We start from the raw sequence: 15,014 nt of genomic DNA, 5'->3' as shown, positions 1-15,014 counted from the left end.
ACTAAGAATGTATCTATATATATAAAAAGATAACTTTTTTGTCATATTTTTATTTTTTAACCCCTTCTTTTTTACAAATTCTAAAAAACATAACTCAAAAATGTAACATAAAAATGTTTTTTAATATCAGAATAAATTTAATTTTGTCATATTTATTTTGTTTAATTACCATAAAAGCACACTTGGACTTTATATATATTTTTTTAATATTTGACTTATTATAACATACTTCTCAGAAATTTGTATATAGTGGGCCTACAATTATTTGTAGGATTTTAAATGCACCCCAACTTCAAAAAGTTTGAGACTCACTGGGTTAAGGTGATGACTTTAACTGCTGCCTACCAGGTACAATGACACTACAAGGCCTAATAAGGGTTGCTAAGCCTCCTGGAGAAAGGGTCTGGGTTTTTTTGCAGTGGTTTCTCATAAAACATAAATGTTAAGAGAATTCCTCTTTTGTCATATATACACTTTGAATCCATGTACCTGAACCTCTATTCTCTTATTCTTCATTCATCTGGTGTTTTTAATATTAATCCAGACACGTTGCAATATCTACTCTCTAGGATCAATAGACAATCATCTAGATTTCAAATTCCCAGGTTTGGAAATTACTGCATAGTTTATTGATTCTATAACTCAGAACTTAGAATACTAAATTGATTTATACTAAGAAATACTTGTAGATCTTTCTCAATAAGATCAAACTTACATCTGGGATTATCAGACTATTTTCCGGGTCTCTAAAAAAATCAACCTAACAGTTATTAGAAGGAAAAACTCTAGGCAAATTTTACAGAGAATGAATGAAAAACCAGATCTTTATCGAGTGCTAAGCATAATTTTGACAGGTATTCTCAAACTTATTTCAGAAACCCTCAGACTAAATGCAAACTTAACCTTGTATCTACTGCAAAATAAAACTATGCTATGTTATATGAAAACCAGATAGTAAATTTTAAACAATTTTATTAATGTTCCTCATATTTACTTTAAGCTTTTTATAAATTTCCTTCTGTGTAATCTTATGTAACATTCAGTAATTTATGCTATAATATTTCTGTGGTAACTCAGTTCTCTAAGTATATATTATGTTGAGAAATCTCATTTTCATGGAAAAAATGTTTCTTTGCATTGGTTTTAATTTTTAAGAAAAAAATTATAGCAAATGAAATTTTTATTTTCTCCTTAAGAGATCATCTTAAGGACAGTCAGCTCATATTTACTTTGTTACTGATTTTAGAAGATTAATGTGACTTTTCAATAAATATGTTAAAATACCTCAATTATACCAGATTTCTACCTGAACTGGGAGTACTCTACTTCATGATCTTAAATAGTTCCTTGATTACTAAAACTATCTACAAATAATATGTTCAAAAATACAAACAAAAGTTAAAAGTAGAAAAAAACATCAATAGATGATTTTTTAAATTTTATTAACATTATATTTGAAATTTTATAACTGAGCCCTTGAAAATAGCAGTGAATTATTTCTAGTTCAAAAACTAAATATCTGCCCTGGCCATTTGGCTCAGCGGTAGAGCGTTGGCCTGGCGTGTGGAAGTCCCAGGTTCAATTCCCGGCCAGGGCACACAGGAGTAAGCACCCATCTGCTTCTCCACCCTCCTCCCTCTTCTTTCTCTCTCTCTTTTCCCCTCAAAAAGAAAAAAAAGACAGTAAAAAAAAAAAGTATCTGAATTTTTTCATTATATAATACTTCCCCATCCCTCTGATCAACATTAACAAAGTTTTGTTTTATTTATTCTCTACTCCTCATGTTATATTTTAACTTAGATTATTTCATTTTATTGGCTGACACAGATTGCTTGTAAACTCCACAATTATTCAAATGAATTCTGCTAACACTGAGGAGTTCCGCCAAGTTTTACAAAGAGATCACAGTTGTAGAAAATTAATATCCCAGTATATAATTAGAATACAAGAGAAATTACATGCAAGCAACAGTAATATATGAATGCTACATCAATCAGAATAATAAATATAGGACTATTTTTATTCTAGAGAATTTATTAAATATTAAAAATGCAATTCTGTGTGAATCAAATTAAACCATCTTTAAGGCAAATTAAAGTATTTTAAACTACATAATGTCAGATACTTTTCAGTGTTAGAATGTTATTGCTAACTTACCAGTCTTTGTATAACTGTAGGCTAGGTACTACATAAAATGAACAATATGCATTTTTCCATTCAATGCTACTAATTTTGGTGTGAATCTATTATGACGCAGAAGAAAGACTCACCTTCATGGCTAGGGTGGCTTCACCTTTCTTGTCATGTGGTCTGCTTCAGTCTCAGGAGTTGGTAGGTGTGATGCTAGTGGCCAAGGCCAGGCGGGTCTGCACTGGATGTGGGCAGACAGTAGAGGAATTGTGGAGTGGGAAAGCATCGGGCCATTCCGTTTAAGAGTCTCGTAAAGGCAGACAGGCACACGGGCAGGAAAACCACTTCTCCTGCAAACAAACAGCAAAAATAGCCCCTCCCAGTGGCAGGCGGGCCATCCACAATCCACCATCCACCCTGAGCCTAAGCACCTGCAGCCCTGCAGAGCTGCACACACGTGGTGCTGCCCCTGCTCACACGCTCATCAGGCGAAGTACAAGCGAGCAAGCCTAATATGCCTGTTTTCCCAATAGGAGGTGTCACACTTTGTTCAAATAATGCAAATACTGAAACTTTAACCAACAATTTCCTTGTTCATGGAGCAGAATCAGATTTCTCAGACTGGGGCTTGTATACAAGGGGAGAAGGGGGTGGGAGGAATACATAGATGGGTAGTTAAGAATTATTTTCTATTAAAACAAATGTGAATAGGCCCTGGCCAGTTGGCTCAGTGATAGAGTGTCGGCCTGGCGTGCGGAAGTCCCGGGTTCGATTCCCAGCCAGGGCACACAGGAGAGGTGCCCATCTGCTTCTCCACCCCTCCTCCTCTCCTTCCTCTCTGTCTCTCTCTTCCCCTCCTGCAGCCGAGGCTCCACTGGAGCAAAAGATGGCCCGGGCGCTGGGGATGGCTCCATGGCCTCTGCCCCAGGCACTAGAGTGGCTCTGGTCGCGGCAGAGCGACGCCCCCTGGTGGGCGTGCCAGGTGGATCCTGGTCGGGCGCATGCGGGAGTCTGTCTGCCTCTCCGTTTCCAGCTTCAGAAAAATACAAAACAACAACAACAACAACAAAAACAAAACAAATGTGAATAGACCATGCAGTAAAAACCAAAATTCAAAAGGACTTTTAAGATACTCATAGCTGTTAACAAACAGGGTCGCTTCTTAATTATAGCCTCCTCCAGGGTATATTTTCACCTTATCTGCCTGGTGGGCTGAGCTTCAGGGAAAGTTTAGAAAGCATTTCAATCTAGTCTCTGTCTAGTGGAGTGAATCCATATGTCCCCGCAAGTTTGTGATTCAAGCCGCAGAGTTGATTTTTGTTGTGTTTATTTTGTTTCCATCAACAGTGCCCAAGGGCATCACTCAACCAACTGTGGAGGAAAAATGCTTAATTATTTCTCTCTTTTGTTCTCATCCTCCTTGTTGCCCCAAAGCAAACAGCTTTTGTTCAGCCTTCCTCCGTGCAGTTGCGATGGGCTGCGTGTTGTGTTTTGATAAGTATTAAATGGCCTCATCTGTGCCTGGTGTGGAGCGAGGTGGTGGAGGCAGGAGAAGTCACCATTTAATGAGCAGGTAGCTGAGCAGTCGTTCAGGGAGGCGAGGAGGGGAGCCATGCTGACCTTGAAGGAGAATCGTGTTCCCGACCTGCTGTAGCGAGGGGATGACACACACCACGATGGTGGAGGACGTGCAGACAGTGGACAGAAGGTCTGACAGGAACATCGGCCCCTTCTGCAGAGAAGGAAGGGAGAAAACAAACTTCTGTGGAGGGGCCCAGCCACCCAGGTGTCTTCCTGCGTGTTTCATTTAGTCCTCAAAACAGCTGGAGAAATGTGCCCCATCCAGGGAGGCAAATGAGGCACAAAGCACAGGGGGCGGGGGCGGAGCTGGAGAGAACACAGGTCCCTCGGTCTCAGGAGTCCGTCCGTGGCAGCGATGGTGTCTGCACGCACTGGGACGCGAAGGTCACGGCGGCGTGTGCGGCGTGTGCGGCGTGTGCGGTGTGGTCACCGGTCCTTCTAAGCTTTGCTGGGACTGGGCTCGGACCCATTATCTCCTATGCATCATGACCTGCCTTGTCTGGTGACCATCCCCAAAGTGGCTTGTGAACCCTGTGAGGTCAGGGACTACGCTGCCCCTGCCTTCGTCTCCCCTGTGCCGTTTGGAGCTGTTTTAGCACAGGTTGGCCATTATGAGTTGTGTCGTGGACCCTGGACACCTAAGCTTTGAGGGTGAAAATCTGTGTGTTCACAGGCAAAAAGACGCATCCGAATCTGCAACCTGAGCTTAGCTTTTAGCCCACAGGTAACATGAATTGAAGATGATTTCCAGCATTGCTCTCATTCATGTACTTCACACTTTAAAAAATAATAACAGGATAAAACCAAGGCCTGGAATGTAGCCCGAACTTGAGAATTTCCACCTGGTTTATGCTCATAAATGCCAGGACCTCTAATTAAAGGAACTGTGAATTATTATCTAACAAGTCAATGGTAAGATAAAGGGGCAAAATTGTTAAAATCCTAAGTCATTTTCCCATATAAAATCAGTGTGTCACAACCTTGTCCTATAAACATCCTGTCAAAATGCCACCTCTGTAGGGAGGCCATCACTGACCAGCTCGTATCGATGGCCCTGCTGCAGTCTGCAGTGACATCCTATCTCTCACTCTGGTGAGAGTACTTAACGCAGCAGTTCTCAACCTGTGGGTCGTGACCCCGGCGGGGGACCAACGACCAAAACACAGGCGTCGCCTAAAGCCATCGGAAAATATGTATTTCCCATGGCTTTAGGCAATGCCTGTGTTTTGGTCATTCGTCCCCCGCCGGGGTCACGACCCACAGGTTGAGAACTGCTGACTTAACGAGTATGAATTCAACTTACACATGGCAACTCACACTCTAAAGAGCCATATGATATGTTATCCCCCAGAGTGCAGATTAGGAACCTGAGAAAACTGAGTGAGTCTCTCAAGGTTGGTTCCACCTTGTGAAAGCAGAGGATGCAGGTGCACCTGGTGGTCCAGCTCCTGAGCACCCACTGCTGAGCTCCCCAGCCTCCCGGTAACCTCCCCACTCTTCCGCTCTCCCACTGCACTTCTTACTGCACCTGCGTCTCCCATCTGAGAGAAAAGACACGCTCACAGGCACGGTGAAGGGTGGGCAGGGGCAGGAAGCATGGCCGCCCTCGGCCTAAGGAGCAAAGTGGGGTTTGGGGGCCTTGGTGGAGGGGGAAGGGAGCAGAAAAGTCTGGAAGCTTGGAAGGAGGCCACGCTACAGAACCTCAGGGCGGGCCGGAAAGAACGGCCCATGCGCCTCTCCTCCCTGATCTGCTCGTGTTGAGTCTTCACAAGAGCATTGGGCCAACGGGGAGTCTGAAACGATTTTTATGTGGCAAGTAAGATTTGACTCTCACATGATTTCACATTAAGAGGTCCTACCAGATTAATTAGTTTTGGATGACCTAATCCACTTGCATTTCCTCCCTGGATCCTAAGCTTCAGACTCCTTGGAGAAAGCACACCTGACAACGACCCGTGCGTGACCTTGACCTTGTGAAGAACAGCACCACCTGAGGACCTGGCCAGATGGTCCCTGTTTCTGCATAACAAATTGCCTTCCCTTGAGGCCTCTCCACTGTTGGAATCCATGGGAGTCTGAATGACCAGAGTAGCAGGCTTTATTGAAAGGAAGAAAGGAACCCTGCCGGGCACTTCTCCCAGGGAGAAGAGCCTCAGTACAAGCTATAGAGATGAATTTATAGGGTTAAAAGGAGGGTCTCAAGCAAGTGAGTGTTGAGTCAAAAGTCCTGGTATGCTTCCTTCTGCAGTTTTATGATATCGGCTTCTTGGAACGTTTCTCCTCAGGGCGGCTGACCAGCTTCCTAGACCTTTTCTGTTTCAGGGGCAATAGTCCAGTAAGTAAGGGTGGAGTCAGATAGACAAGTGGAACAGCAAAAGGGCAGTTTGGAAGTTCTGGTGAATTCATGTATCTATCATTTCTCAACTCTGTGGTATGATAAAAAGAAAAAAGAGGTGGGGGGAAGGAAAGGGTATGGGGTTCAGGAAGGAGGTTTGTCTTGGATCAGCCATCTTCTGGAGCTACTTCCTGCTGTTATCCCTATTGGGGCCTCCTTCATGAACCTCTCCCTGGGGCAGTTGGAGTAGGGATGTTTTTATAGAGTTCCAGATTTTTTGTTTTGTGAGGGCAGGTTTCAGGGTTGGTGTGTAGGGTTAGGTAGATTTTTCCAGTTTTCTGATTGGTGAAGGTCTGCATGAAGTTCTGTAAGAAATTAGTGAACAAAAGTAAGAGGCAGGGTTCAAAAGTTAGAAAAATAAATAGGAGGGTGTGTGGGCCAATAAAAGGCAATAGTGAAGACACCCAGTTTGTGTGAAACCACTAATTCCATGTTTACGAATTTGCTGGGCTTCAGTGGGGGGGGGGGGATAAGACAGGGCAGTGGCCAGTCCCCATGCCCCTGGACCCACTTTTGTAGAGATTTCTAAAGCAACAAGAACCTATACAGTTCGTTTGGTCCTTAGATTGACGGGTAGTGTACTAGGAACTGGAAGAGGCTTATGGGGTGGGATTAGGTTGATATTTGGGGTGAGATAGATTAGGGTACAGGTTTCTGTCTAATTAGTAGGAAGACACATATAGGTATTGGTCCCACACGAGTAGAAAGCACCTGATTGGGTGAGGTAGGTTGCGAGGTGAATAGAGAATAGAAGGACAAGGGGTTAGTTTTGTTTCTCTGTTTCTGAGCTCCAGATGATAAGAGTGGAGGAAAGAGCCGCCCTTAGCAGCAGTGGGAGTTGTCAGGATCACGGTGTGTGGACCTGTCCACATGAAAGTCAGTCCTTGGGTGATGTAATGCTGGAAGCTCCTCTTGGACAGTTTTTAAATGGTTTGCTGAGTAACCTGTAAATCCTGCAAGTACTTAGGGAAAGGGTGGTTACATTTCTACACTTTGTAGTTAAGAGTTTAAGTCCTAGTGACCACTACTTCTAGCTGGAATTAGCAGCAGGTCCCAGTCTATAATAGTCATGGGGCATTGAGATAAGAAGAATAAAGGAGATGCTATACATTAAATAAAGTAACAAAATCAGACTGTCAATACCCACAGTAGAGATCTTTGAGGGATAAATAAACCTCAAATATTCAGGTAAGGCATAGCAGATGGCCCTTGTGTTTACAAGAAGTGAGATTAGTTTATCTGCTACTTGAAAGAAATACTTTAAGCTCATGAATGATGTCCTTGGGCCTTCAGTGGCAATTCCCAGCATGCTGGGCAAGGTCAGGTCACAGGTAGCTGGAGCAGGGCTTGAAGAGACTGAACCCTCCCTCCATGGAGCAAGGGGGCAGCTTACCTTCTCATGTCCCTCTTTCTACAGCAGAGGTGGGGTCGGGAAGCGTAGCAGGCTTCAGTTCAATGACCTTTCTTTCCACTCTGGAGCAGGGCCCTGATGGAATCCTATGAAGCCCTTTAGGGCACTGGAGTCTTTAAGAGCATATGCCAAAAGCTGGTATTTCCTGACCTCTTTTGGGCCTTATTTGCCTTTTCTGTTACTTCTTTGGCCATTATAGACCTTAAAAGCCATGTTCAGAAGATCTCACTGAGGGGCTTGACTAAGAGAGCAAAATTGAGAATCCAGTGTTTATAGAAGCCTCTTAGACCAAGGAAAGAAAAGATTTGATCTGTGGTGGTAGGTGGTTGGAGACTGCGGAGAGTTTGAGTTCGATCTAGGGTGAGAACTCAGGTGGTAGGGGTTAAGGTGATGCCCAGATAGACTACGGACTAAGAGTGAAATTGAGCCTTAGCAGAGAAGACGCGATATTTCTTCATGGTGAGGAAGTTAAGAAGGGTGGAGATGTGTCTTCTTGAGGCAAACAGGGAGGGGCTGCAGAGGAGTAGGTTATCTATATATTATAAGAGAGTACTAGTTTTAAGATTACATGCTGCTAAATCCTGAGCTAGTGCCTGCCCAAACAGGTGTGGGTTGTTTTTGATCCCTGGGGTAAGACAGTCCATGTAAGTTGCTGGGCTGTATTAGTGTCCGGGTCAAGGCAAACAGAAAGTAAGAGTCAGGGTGTAGAGGAATGGTAAAGAAGGCATTTTTGAGGTTTAGGATTGTGAAGTGAGTGGCATTTGAGGGAATGTGCGACAGTAACTTGTAGAGATTAGGACTACTGGATGGAGGGGAACTACTGCCTCATTGATTAGGTGTAAGTCTGGTACGAGGTGATAAGCCCCTGAAGGTTTCTGAACAGGAAGGATGGGAGTATTGCAGGGAGAGTCATGGGGATGAGTAAGCCTGGTTTAAGAGGCAGGTAATTACTGGTTTAAGGCAGGGGTCCCCAAACTACAACCTGCAGGCCGCATGCAGCCCCCTGAGGCCATTTATCCAGCCCCCGCTGCACTTCCAGAAGGGGCACCTCTTTCATTGGTGGTCAGTGAGAGGAGCACAGGATGCAGATGTATCCTGGAGTATTGTATGTGGCGGCGTCACTCACGTACAGTACTACTTCCGGTGATGCAGGATGCACACGTCACAGCTCCAGAAGCACATCATATCACCTGTTACAGCTAGCAATGACAAATATGGAACCGGACATTGACCATCTCATTAGCCAAAAGCAGGCCCATAGTTCCCATTGAAATACTAGTTAGATTGTTTATTTAAATTTACTTGTTCTTTATTTTAAATATTGTATTTATTCCTGTTTTGTTTTTTTACTTTAAAATAAGATATGTGCGGTGTGCATAGGGATTTGTTCATAGTTTTGGAGTTTTGTTTGTGTGTGTGTGTGTGTATTTTCTGAAGTTGGAAATGGGGAGGCAGTCAGACAGACTCCCGCATGCGCCCGACTGGGATCCATCGGCATGCCCACCAGGGGGCGATGCTCTGTCCATCTGGGGCGTTGCTCTGTTGCAACCAGAGCCATTCTAGCGCCTGAGGCAAAGGCCATGGAGCCATCCTCAGCGCCTGGGCCAACTTTGCTCCAATGGAGCCTTGGCTGCGGGAGGGGAAGAGAGAGACAGAGAGGAAGGAGAGGGGGAGGGGTGGAGAAGCAGATGGGCGCTTCTCCTTTATGCCCTGGCCAGGAATCAAACCCAGGACTCCTTCACACCAGGCCAACGCTCTACCACTGTGTTCATAGCTTTTTTTATAGTCCAGCCCTCCAATAGTCTGAGGAACAGTGAACTGGCCCCCTATGTAAAAAGTTTGGGGACCCCTGGTTTAAGGCCTTAGACTCAGACACAGTTAAGGAAGAGAGGAAGCAGAAGGACGGACAGTGTGAACAGCTTAGATGGAAAGAAGGAAGATAGAATCTGCAGGAGGAGGAGGAGGATTGGTGGTGGCGCCATGTTGTTAGAGGAGTTAAAAAGATTTAGAGCTCTGAGGAGAGAGAAGAGGATGAGGGATAGTGGAAGGCCGGCGGGGTGAGGGGATGAGTCAAAGAAGAAAAGGAGACAGAGCCGCCCATCTGTGAAGAGAAGAGAGGGGGCTAGTGAAGAGAAGAGAGGGGGCTTTCTGGAGGGAAGAGAGATTTGCAAGGGACCAGAGAGGGGTCCCGAGAAAGGGATGCCCTCGGGGATCAGGAAGGAGGGGGAGAGAGTTAGGAGTTCATGGAGAAGGAGAGATTAGGAACAGAGGTTTTAGGTGAGGTTTCTTTGGCCAAAAACGGCCTGCGATTAGAACAGGAGGCACAGAAATTAAGGACAGGAACAAAGGGAGAAGAAAGCCTGCACGTAAGGAATTTCTGATGCCCTCCCCATCCAGTGGCAGAAATTGTCAAGATCTCTTAGGATATTGTAATGGTAGTAGAAAGCAACCTGGCTAGGGGCCCAGACTTTTGAGGAAGTTCGTAGAAGCTAGCCACTCAGAGTAGAAACCTCCCAAACTGTGAACCTCAGAGAGTAGGGTGAGTCCCGAAGGAGTAGAGGAGTAGTCTCTGAGGCCTGAGATTGGGAGGAGCCCATGTTCCAAGGAGAGCCTGGCTGGATGGTTTAGACTGAGAGGAGCCCACAGTAGAGGAAACTGGTGAGAGAAGGGGGCGTCCCCACCTTCAGTCACAGTTCTGAGAGGAGAAAATCTCCATAGAGAGAGAGTCTCAGACAAGAGGTCATCTCCCCAAGGCTGAGATCCCGGGACGTAGGAGAGGGGCCTGGCTAGGCACACCTAGACTTTCATAGAAGTCCATAAAGGAGTAGAGGCAGACCACTCATAGATATGGGGCCCAAAGTCAAAACCGTCAACCAGGAAGAGGTGTTTTTAGAGAGAAATTTGGAGGCCAACCAGAGAAGGGGAGGGAGAAACTCCTTACCATTCTGGTCCAGCAGGGGTTCAGGACAGGGATAGACTGCCAGCCAATCAACCTACAATTACACATCCAAACAGAATCAGGGAGTAAGCCCGGACAAGCTACCGCTGTCCACTGCTTCCCTGGTTGTAAGTTTGGACGGCAAAGTGGGATTGTCCAGGCAGTTAGTACCCTGTCCCAGGTTTCAGCACCAAATGTTGGAATCCATGGGAGTCCGAAAGACCAGAGTAACAGACTTTATTGAAAGGAAGAAAGGAACCCTGCCGGGCACTTCTCCCAGGGAGAAGAACCTCAGTACAAGCTATAGAGATGAATTTACAGGGTTAAAAGGAGGGTCTCAAGCAAGTGGGTGTTAAGTCAAAAGTCCTGGTATGCTTCCTTCTGCAGTTTTATGATATCGGCTTCTTGGAACACTTCTCCTCGGGGCGGCTCACCAGCTTCCTAAAACTTTTCTGTTTCAGAGGTGATATGAGGTCAGATAGACAAGTGGAACAGCAAAAGGGCAGCTTGAAAGTTATGATGAATTCATGTATCTATCACCCACCAAGACCCGAAACAGTAAAAACCAAGCTCAGACTATCCCCTATTTTGGATGAAATGCAGAGAACACTGGGTCTTCTCTCCCACCAAGCTCAGACTATCCCCTATTTTGGATGAAATGCAGAGAACACTGTGTCTTCTCTCCCACTGAGCTCATGCACTAGATAATTGTCATTCCCAACTATGAAGAAGTATTAATCCCGGCTTAACACGAAGGACGAGGAGGACGTTTATCAGAAGCCTTGGAAATGACACTTTCTCCCTACATTCTAAACATTCTGACACATTTTTCAGTAATGATTTCTGAGTTTTTTGTGTGTATGTTAGCCCAATTTTCCATCTCAGGGGTGCAGCTGAACGACAAAAAAGCAGAAAGAGAATCTTCTGAAAACACGTCTCCTGTGAGATCTCACGTTTGGGGAGCTATTTTAGGAACCAGAAAGGTATATCATCTGGGTTAACTGTATCACAGAATGGGTTCAGCTCCTCACAAACCTGCTAGGAAAAGCCAGGGCCCCGATCACTCTCACCGTGAAAACTTTTTCCTGATAATTGATGGTTACTGCTTAGGATGAAGTGTAGTTTTCCTACTCAGAAAAGGTTTCAAGAAAGTGTGTAATTTGCTTCTCTATGCTGAAAGCGATTATAAAAGAAAAGAAAGCAGGATACAGACTCTCCATCAAAAACAATGTGAGTTTTTGTGGGGTTTGTTTTGTGTGTGTGTGTGTGTGTGTGTGTGTGTGTGTGTGTGTGTGTTGGATAAGCATCTGCTTTGGTTTCAAAAGCTGAAGGAGAGTAGAAGTTTCAGATCCTTAGAAAATTTACCTGGCTCTCTGGCATCCACGATGGTTGACAGAACAGCCTGAGGAAAAAAACAAGTCCCGTAGGTAACATTTTTACTCATTATAGAACAAGTCACCATCATCTCTATTTCTACCCACTTAACCGGAGCTCAGTCTGGAGGAAGTGCGAGCTCTGATCTGTTTTCTTTTCTTTTTTTTTTTTTCATTGTGTTTTTTTGTTCTGCTATCACTGTTTCTTAGTACAGCCCTTCTTCCTTTCTCCCTCTCCAGGTCATGGGTTTGGTTCTTCGAAGATGTCACGGGCACAGACCTTTCCCAGCTACGCCTCGGAGCAGAGCGAAGAGACTCCACAGTCCTTGTCCCAGCCCAGCAGCTATGGATTCAGCTACAGCTCAAGCCTCATTCAATGACACACAGAGAACCACTGCTGACCAGAGAGACAGTCTGTCCCGGACCTGCTTGAGTGGTCATTGCGCCCTCTGCCTCTTGGAAGCCCAATTGCAGTAGAAGTTGACATGGGTCGCGTCTAGCCCCCATCCCAGTGGAAGGCTCAAATCTGGAGTTCCACTTCCTTGATTCTGTGGCTAAGTGCTTTATTTATTGAGTTTCTTGGGGGGAGGGACATCTAGGTTTTACAAAAATAGAATCCAAATTGTATGAATAGTTCTTTGATTAAAAGTCTTTGGATTTGGCAATCACAACAGCCTGGGCACCGTGAGCATTGACCACACAGGGTTGTTTACCCAGTTGGTGTCCTCATGGCTTAGTTCTTTCATATGATGACAGGATGAGTCCTTAGACATAAAGGTGACCCACCGCAAGCTGTGTGGCTGGAAGGTTTCACAGGGACAAATCCAATAAGCTCTACAAGTGGCATCCTAACTCTCCATATAAATAAGCCCAGTGACAATTAAGGAAACATGAAATTTAGAACACACTGTTGAGCAGGGCCTTATAGCTCTACTTGTGTCCACGCGTGCATGTGTGTGTGTGTGTGTGTGTGTGTGTGTGTGTGTCTGTAGACAAATATAGATATGAATTTTGCTACATCCCTCTATCTCTAACAAATGTTATCAACTCTGTACTGGGGGAGACAGGTCATGCTCACTTGAATGGTCAAAAAACGTAATTTGGTGCATTAAAACCAAGAGTGTTATGTTGAGTAGCTATTTTTAAAACAGTGCTGTAAAAATAAAAAGGCTTCTTATTAGCAGAACTATTTATATAGTCAGGTCTGCCCTGATGACAAGCGGGAAAATGTGAGGTGGGGGATGCTTTGGAAGCACACGAACCAGGTTAGCTGTCCTACTCGTCAAGTCACCGCGCTTTCTGGTTAACGTTCCCTTGTTGGTGACAATAGCTGTTTCCCCTGTGGCCATCCTGCTGAGCGATGTGGGAAAGATTAGGTGTGATGACAGCCGGCTCCCATTTAATCTCAAGAAAAAGGACTCCAAATGAGAAGCCATTTAAGAAGGAGATAAAAACACCCTTTGCCAGAACTGAGCTCTGTTGCAGTCAGGAGAACAGCAGGCTCGGGAGTGTAGATATCATTTAAGCCCTCACACATGCTCTCTCCAGACAGCCGCTGGGGACTCGCTGTTCAGTGTGTCACCAGGAAGTGCTGGGCTTTCCTTTCCTTTTACTGAATGCGGGTTGGCTGGCACTAAGAGAGAGTGGTTTAAATACAATTTTTTTCTTTTATCTTTGACACTAATGGCCAACCTTCGAGTTTCAAAGGGAAGGGGTGATTTCCTCATGAACGAAAGCAGTTTGGCTAATTCAGTTCAACATAGTTTTGCCCTCAATTTTGGAGTTTAGTTGAGTAAAACCAAAAGTGATTCTGCCTGATTATTTGATGCCAGGCGCCCAGGATGGTCAGCTCCGCAATACTCCCAGGGGCTGGAACAGCAGTGAGTCTGGGCCACGTAGGAGGAAAACCTGGTATGTTTGCTTTTTCCTTAATAGCAAAATCTTTCAAATTATTCAAGTGAGTCTGTTAAAACACACCAGTTTGGCTGATCTGTGGTAGGATGTTTTTCTATCCCTATCCATAACCTGAATGCAGATCCACAATTCATTTCAGAGAATTACTACAGAATGAAATGGTACAGGGTTCCTCCTTGATAAATTCACCCTCATAGCAACTACCAGACTCTCTGCAGCTCTCAGATAAGTATGAAAACCCCTATCAAGATGCTAATCGTAAGAGCTAACGTGGCTGGGAAGAAATAATTATCCTGAGCTTTCAGGGATAAAAAGGAAGTTGCTGAAAGGCTCGGCGCTGAGTTGTGCCAATGCAGCAGAAGAGCAGGTGACTGGTCCCTGCAGAGGACAGAGCTCCCTGGAAAGCCCGGCTCTCAGAGCTTGAACGCCTCTGCATTCCTTTAGCATGAGGCATTCGCTTTGACGATGGCGAGTGGAGCTCACCAGAGCAACTCCAAGCCGAGACCGCCTGAGCACAGCTCCTAGTGGCGTCTTGCTCAGAGCAAGACTCTCACAGGCTCACTCAGTCGAGCTGTTGCTTGGAGACCACAGGTTTCTCCAAAGTGACTCGTGGGGAAAGGCCCTCAGGGGCCTCAGTTCCTGTCTCAGCTTTGTGAATGTGCCTGGAGCACAGACGGGTCCAAGGTGGAGATTCTGCTAATGAGATGAGTCTGCTCATGTGTCCATGGGGTGGGAGACACCGTACCTGCATGACGTCCTGCAAAAACACCATTTTCTCATGATTGTAGCAGTGAGCATTAACTGAGGGAGGGCCAAAGACCAGGCAAAACCATGGGCAGTTCGTTCTGAAAACCATGTCGTAGCAAGACTCTCTCTGAGACAGAAATCTCCTTCCCATGCTTTTATCCAATCTCATCGCAATGAGAACAATGCTATAAAATAGCTCATGGGACGTTTTTGGAGAGATTTGTTCTAGCACATACTCCTCAACTACACTTAACGATTGTAGGCAAGTCAAAATTACTGATATACTTGACATAAAGCAGTGAGCATATTGTAATAAAAGTGACAAGCCGATAAATCTTTGACAAAAACCAAAAATGAAAAGTTACCAAATCAGTCTCCTGTAACTTCGTGAAATCAATTGCACAGGAGCAAGTAGAGTGGCCACAGGCATGTACTGGGCTCACTCACTAGGTTTTTGACTGAAGATGCCTCTACTTCGCAAGTCATTTTTCTCCCTCCAGAAATGGCATTCTCTCTTTGATACAT

The 15,014-nt window shown here is 45.0% G+C and overlaps 1 protein-coding gene across 1 annotated transcript in view; it reads left to right on the top strand.

The window, feature by feature from the left end:
* Nucleotides 1-14,750, top strand: part of DOK6 (docking protein 6) — a 229,329-nt gene extending 214,579 nt beyond the window's left edge. The window contains exon 8 of the mRNA XM_066246533.1: nt 12,069-14,750. Within this exon, the coding sequence (XP_066102630.1) occupies nt 12,069-12,208 (140 nt within the window). The 3' untranslated portion in view covers nt 12,209-14,750. The remainder of the gene's footprint in view (nt 1-12,068) is intronic.
* The last annotated feature ends 264 nt before the right edge of the window (nt 14,751-15,014 follow it).

This window comes from Saccopteryx bilineata, chromosome 11, assembly GCF_036850765.1.
Source record: "Saccopteryx bilineata isolate mSacBil1 chromosome 11, mSacBil1_pri_phased_curated, whole genome shotgun sequence".
Lineage (NCBI taxonomy): Eukaryota > Metazoa > Chordata > Mammalia > Chiroptera > Emballonuridae > Saccopteryx > Saccopteryx bilineata.
Note: the sequence above shows the minus strand (reverse complement) of the source record. Positions and strands in the feature narration are given on the sequence as shown.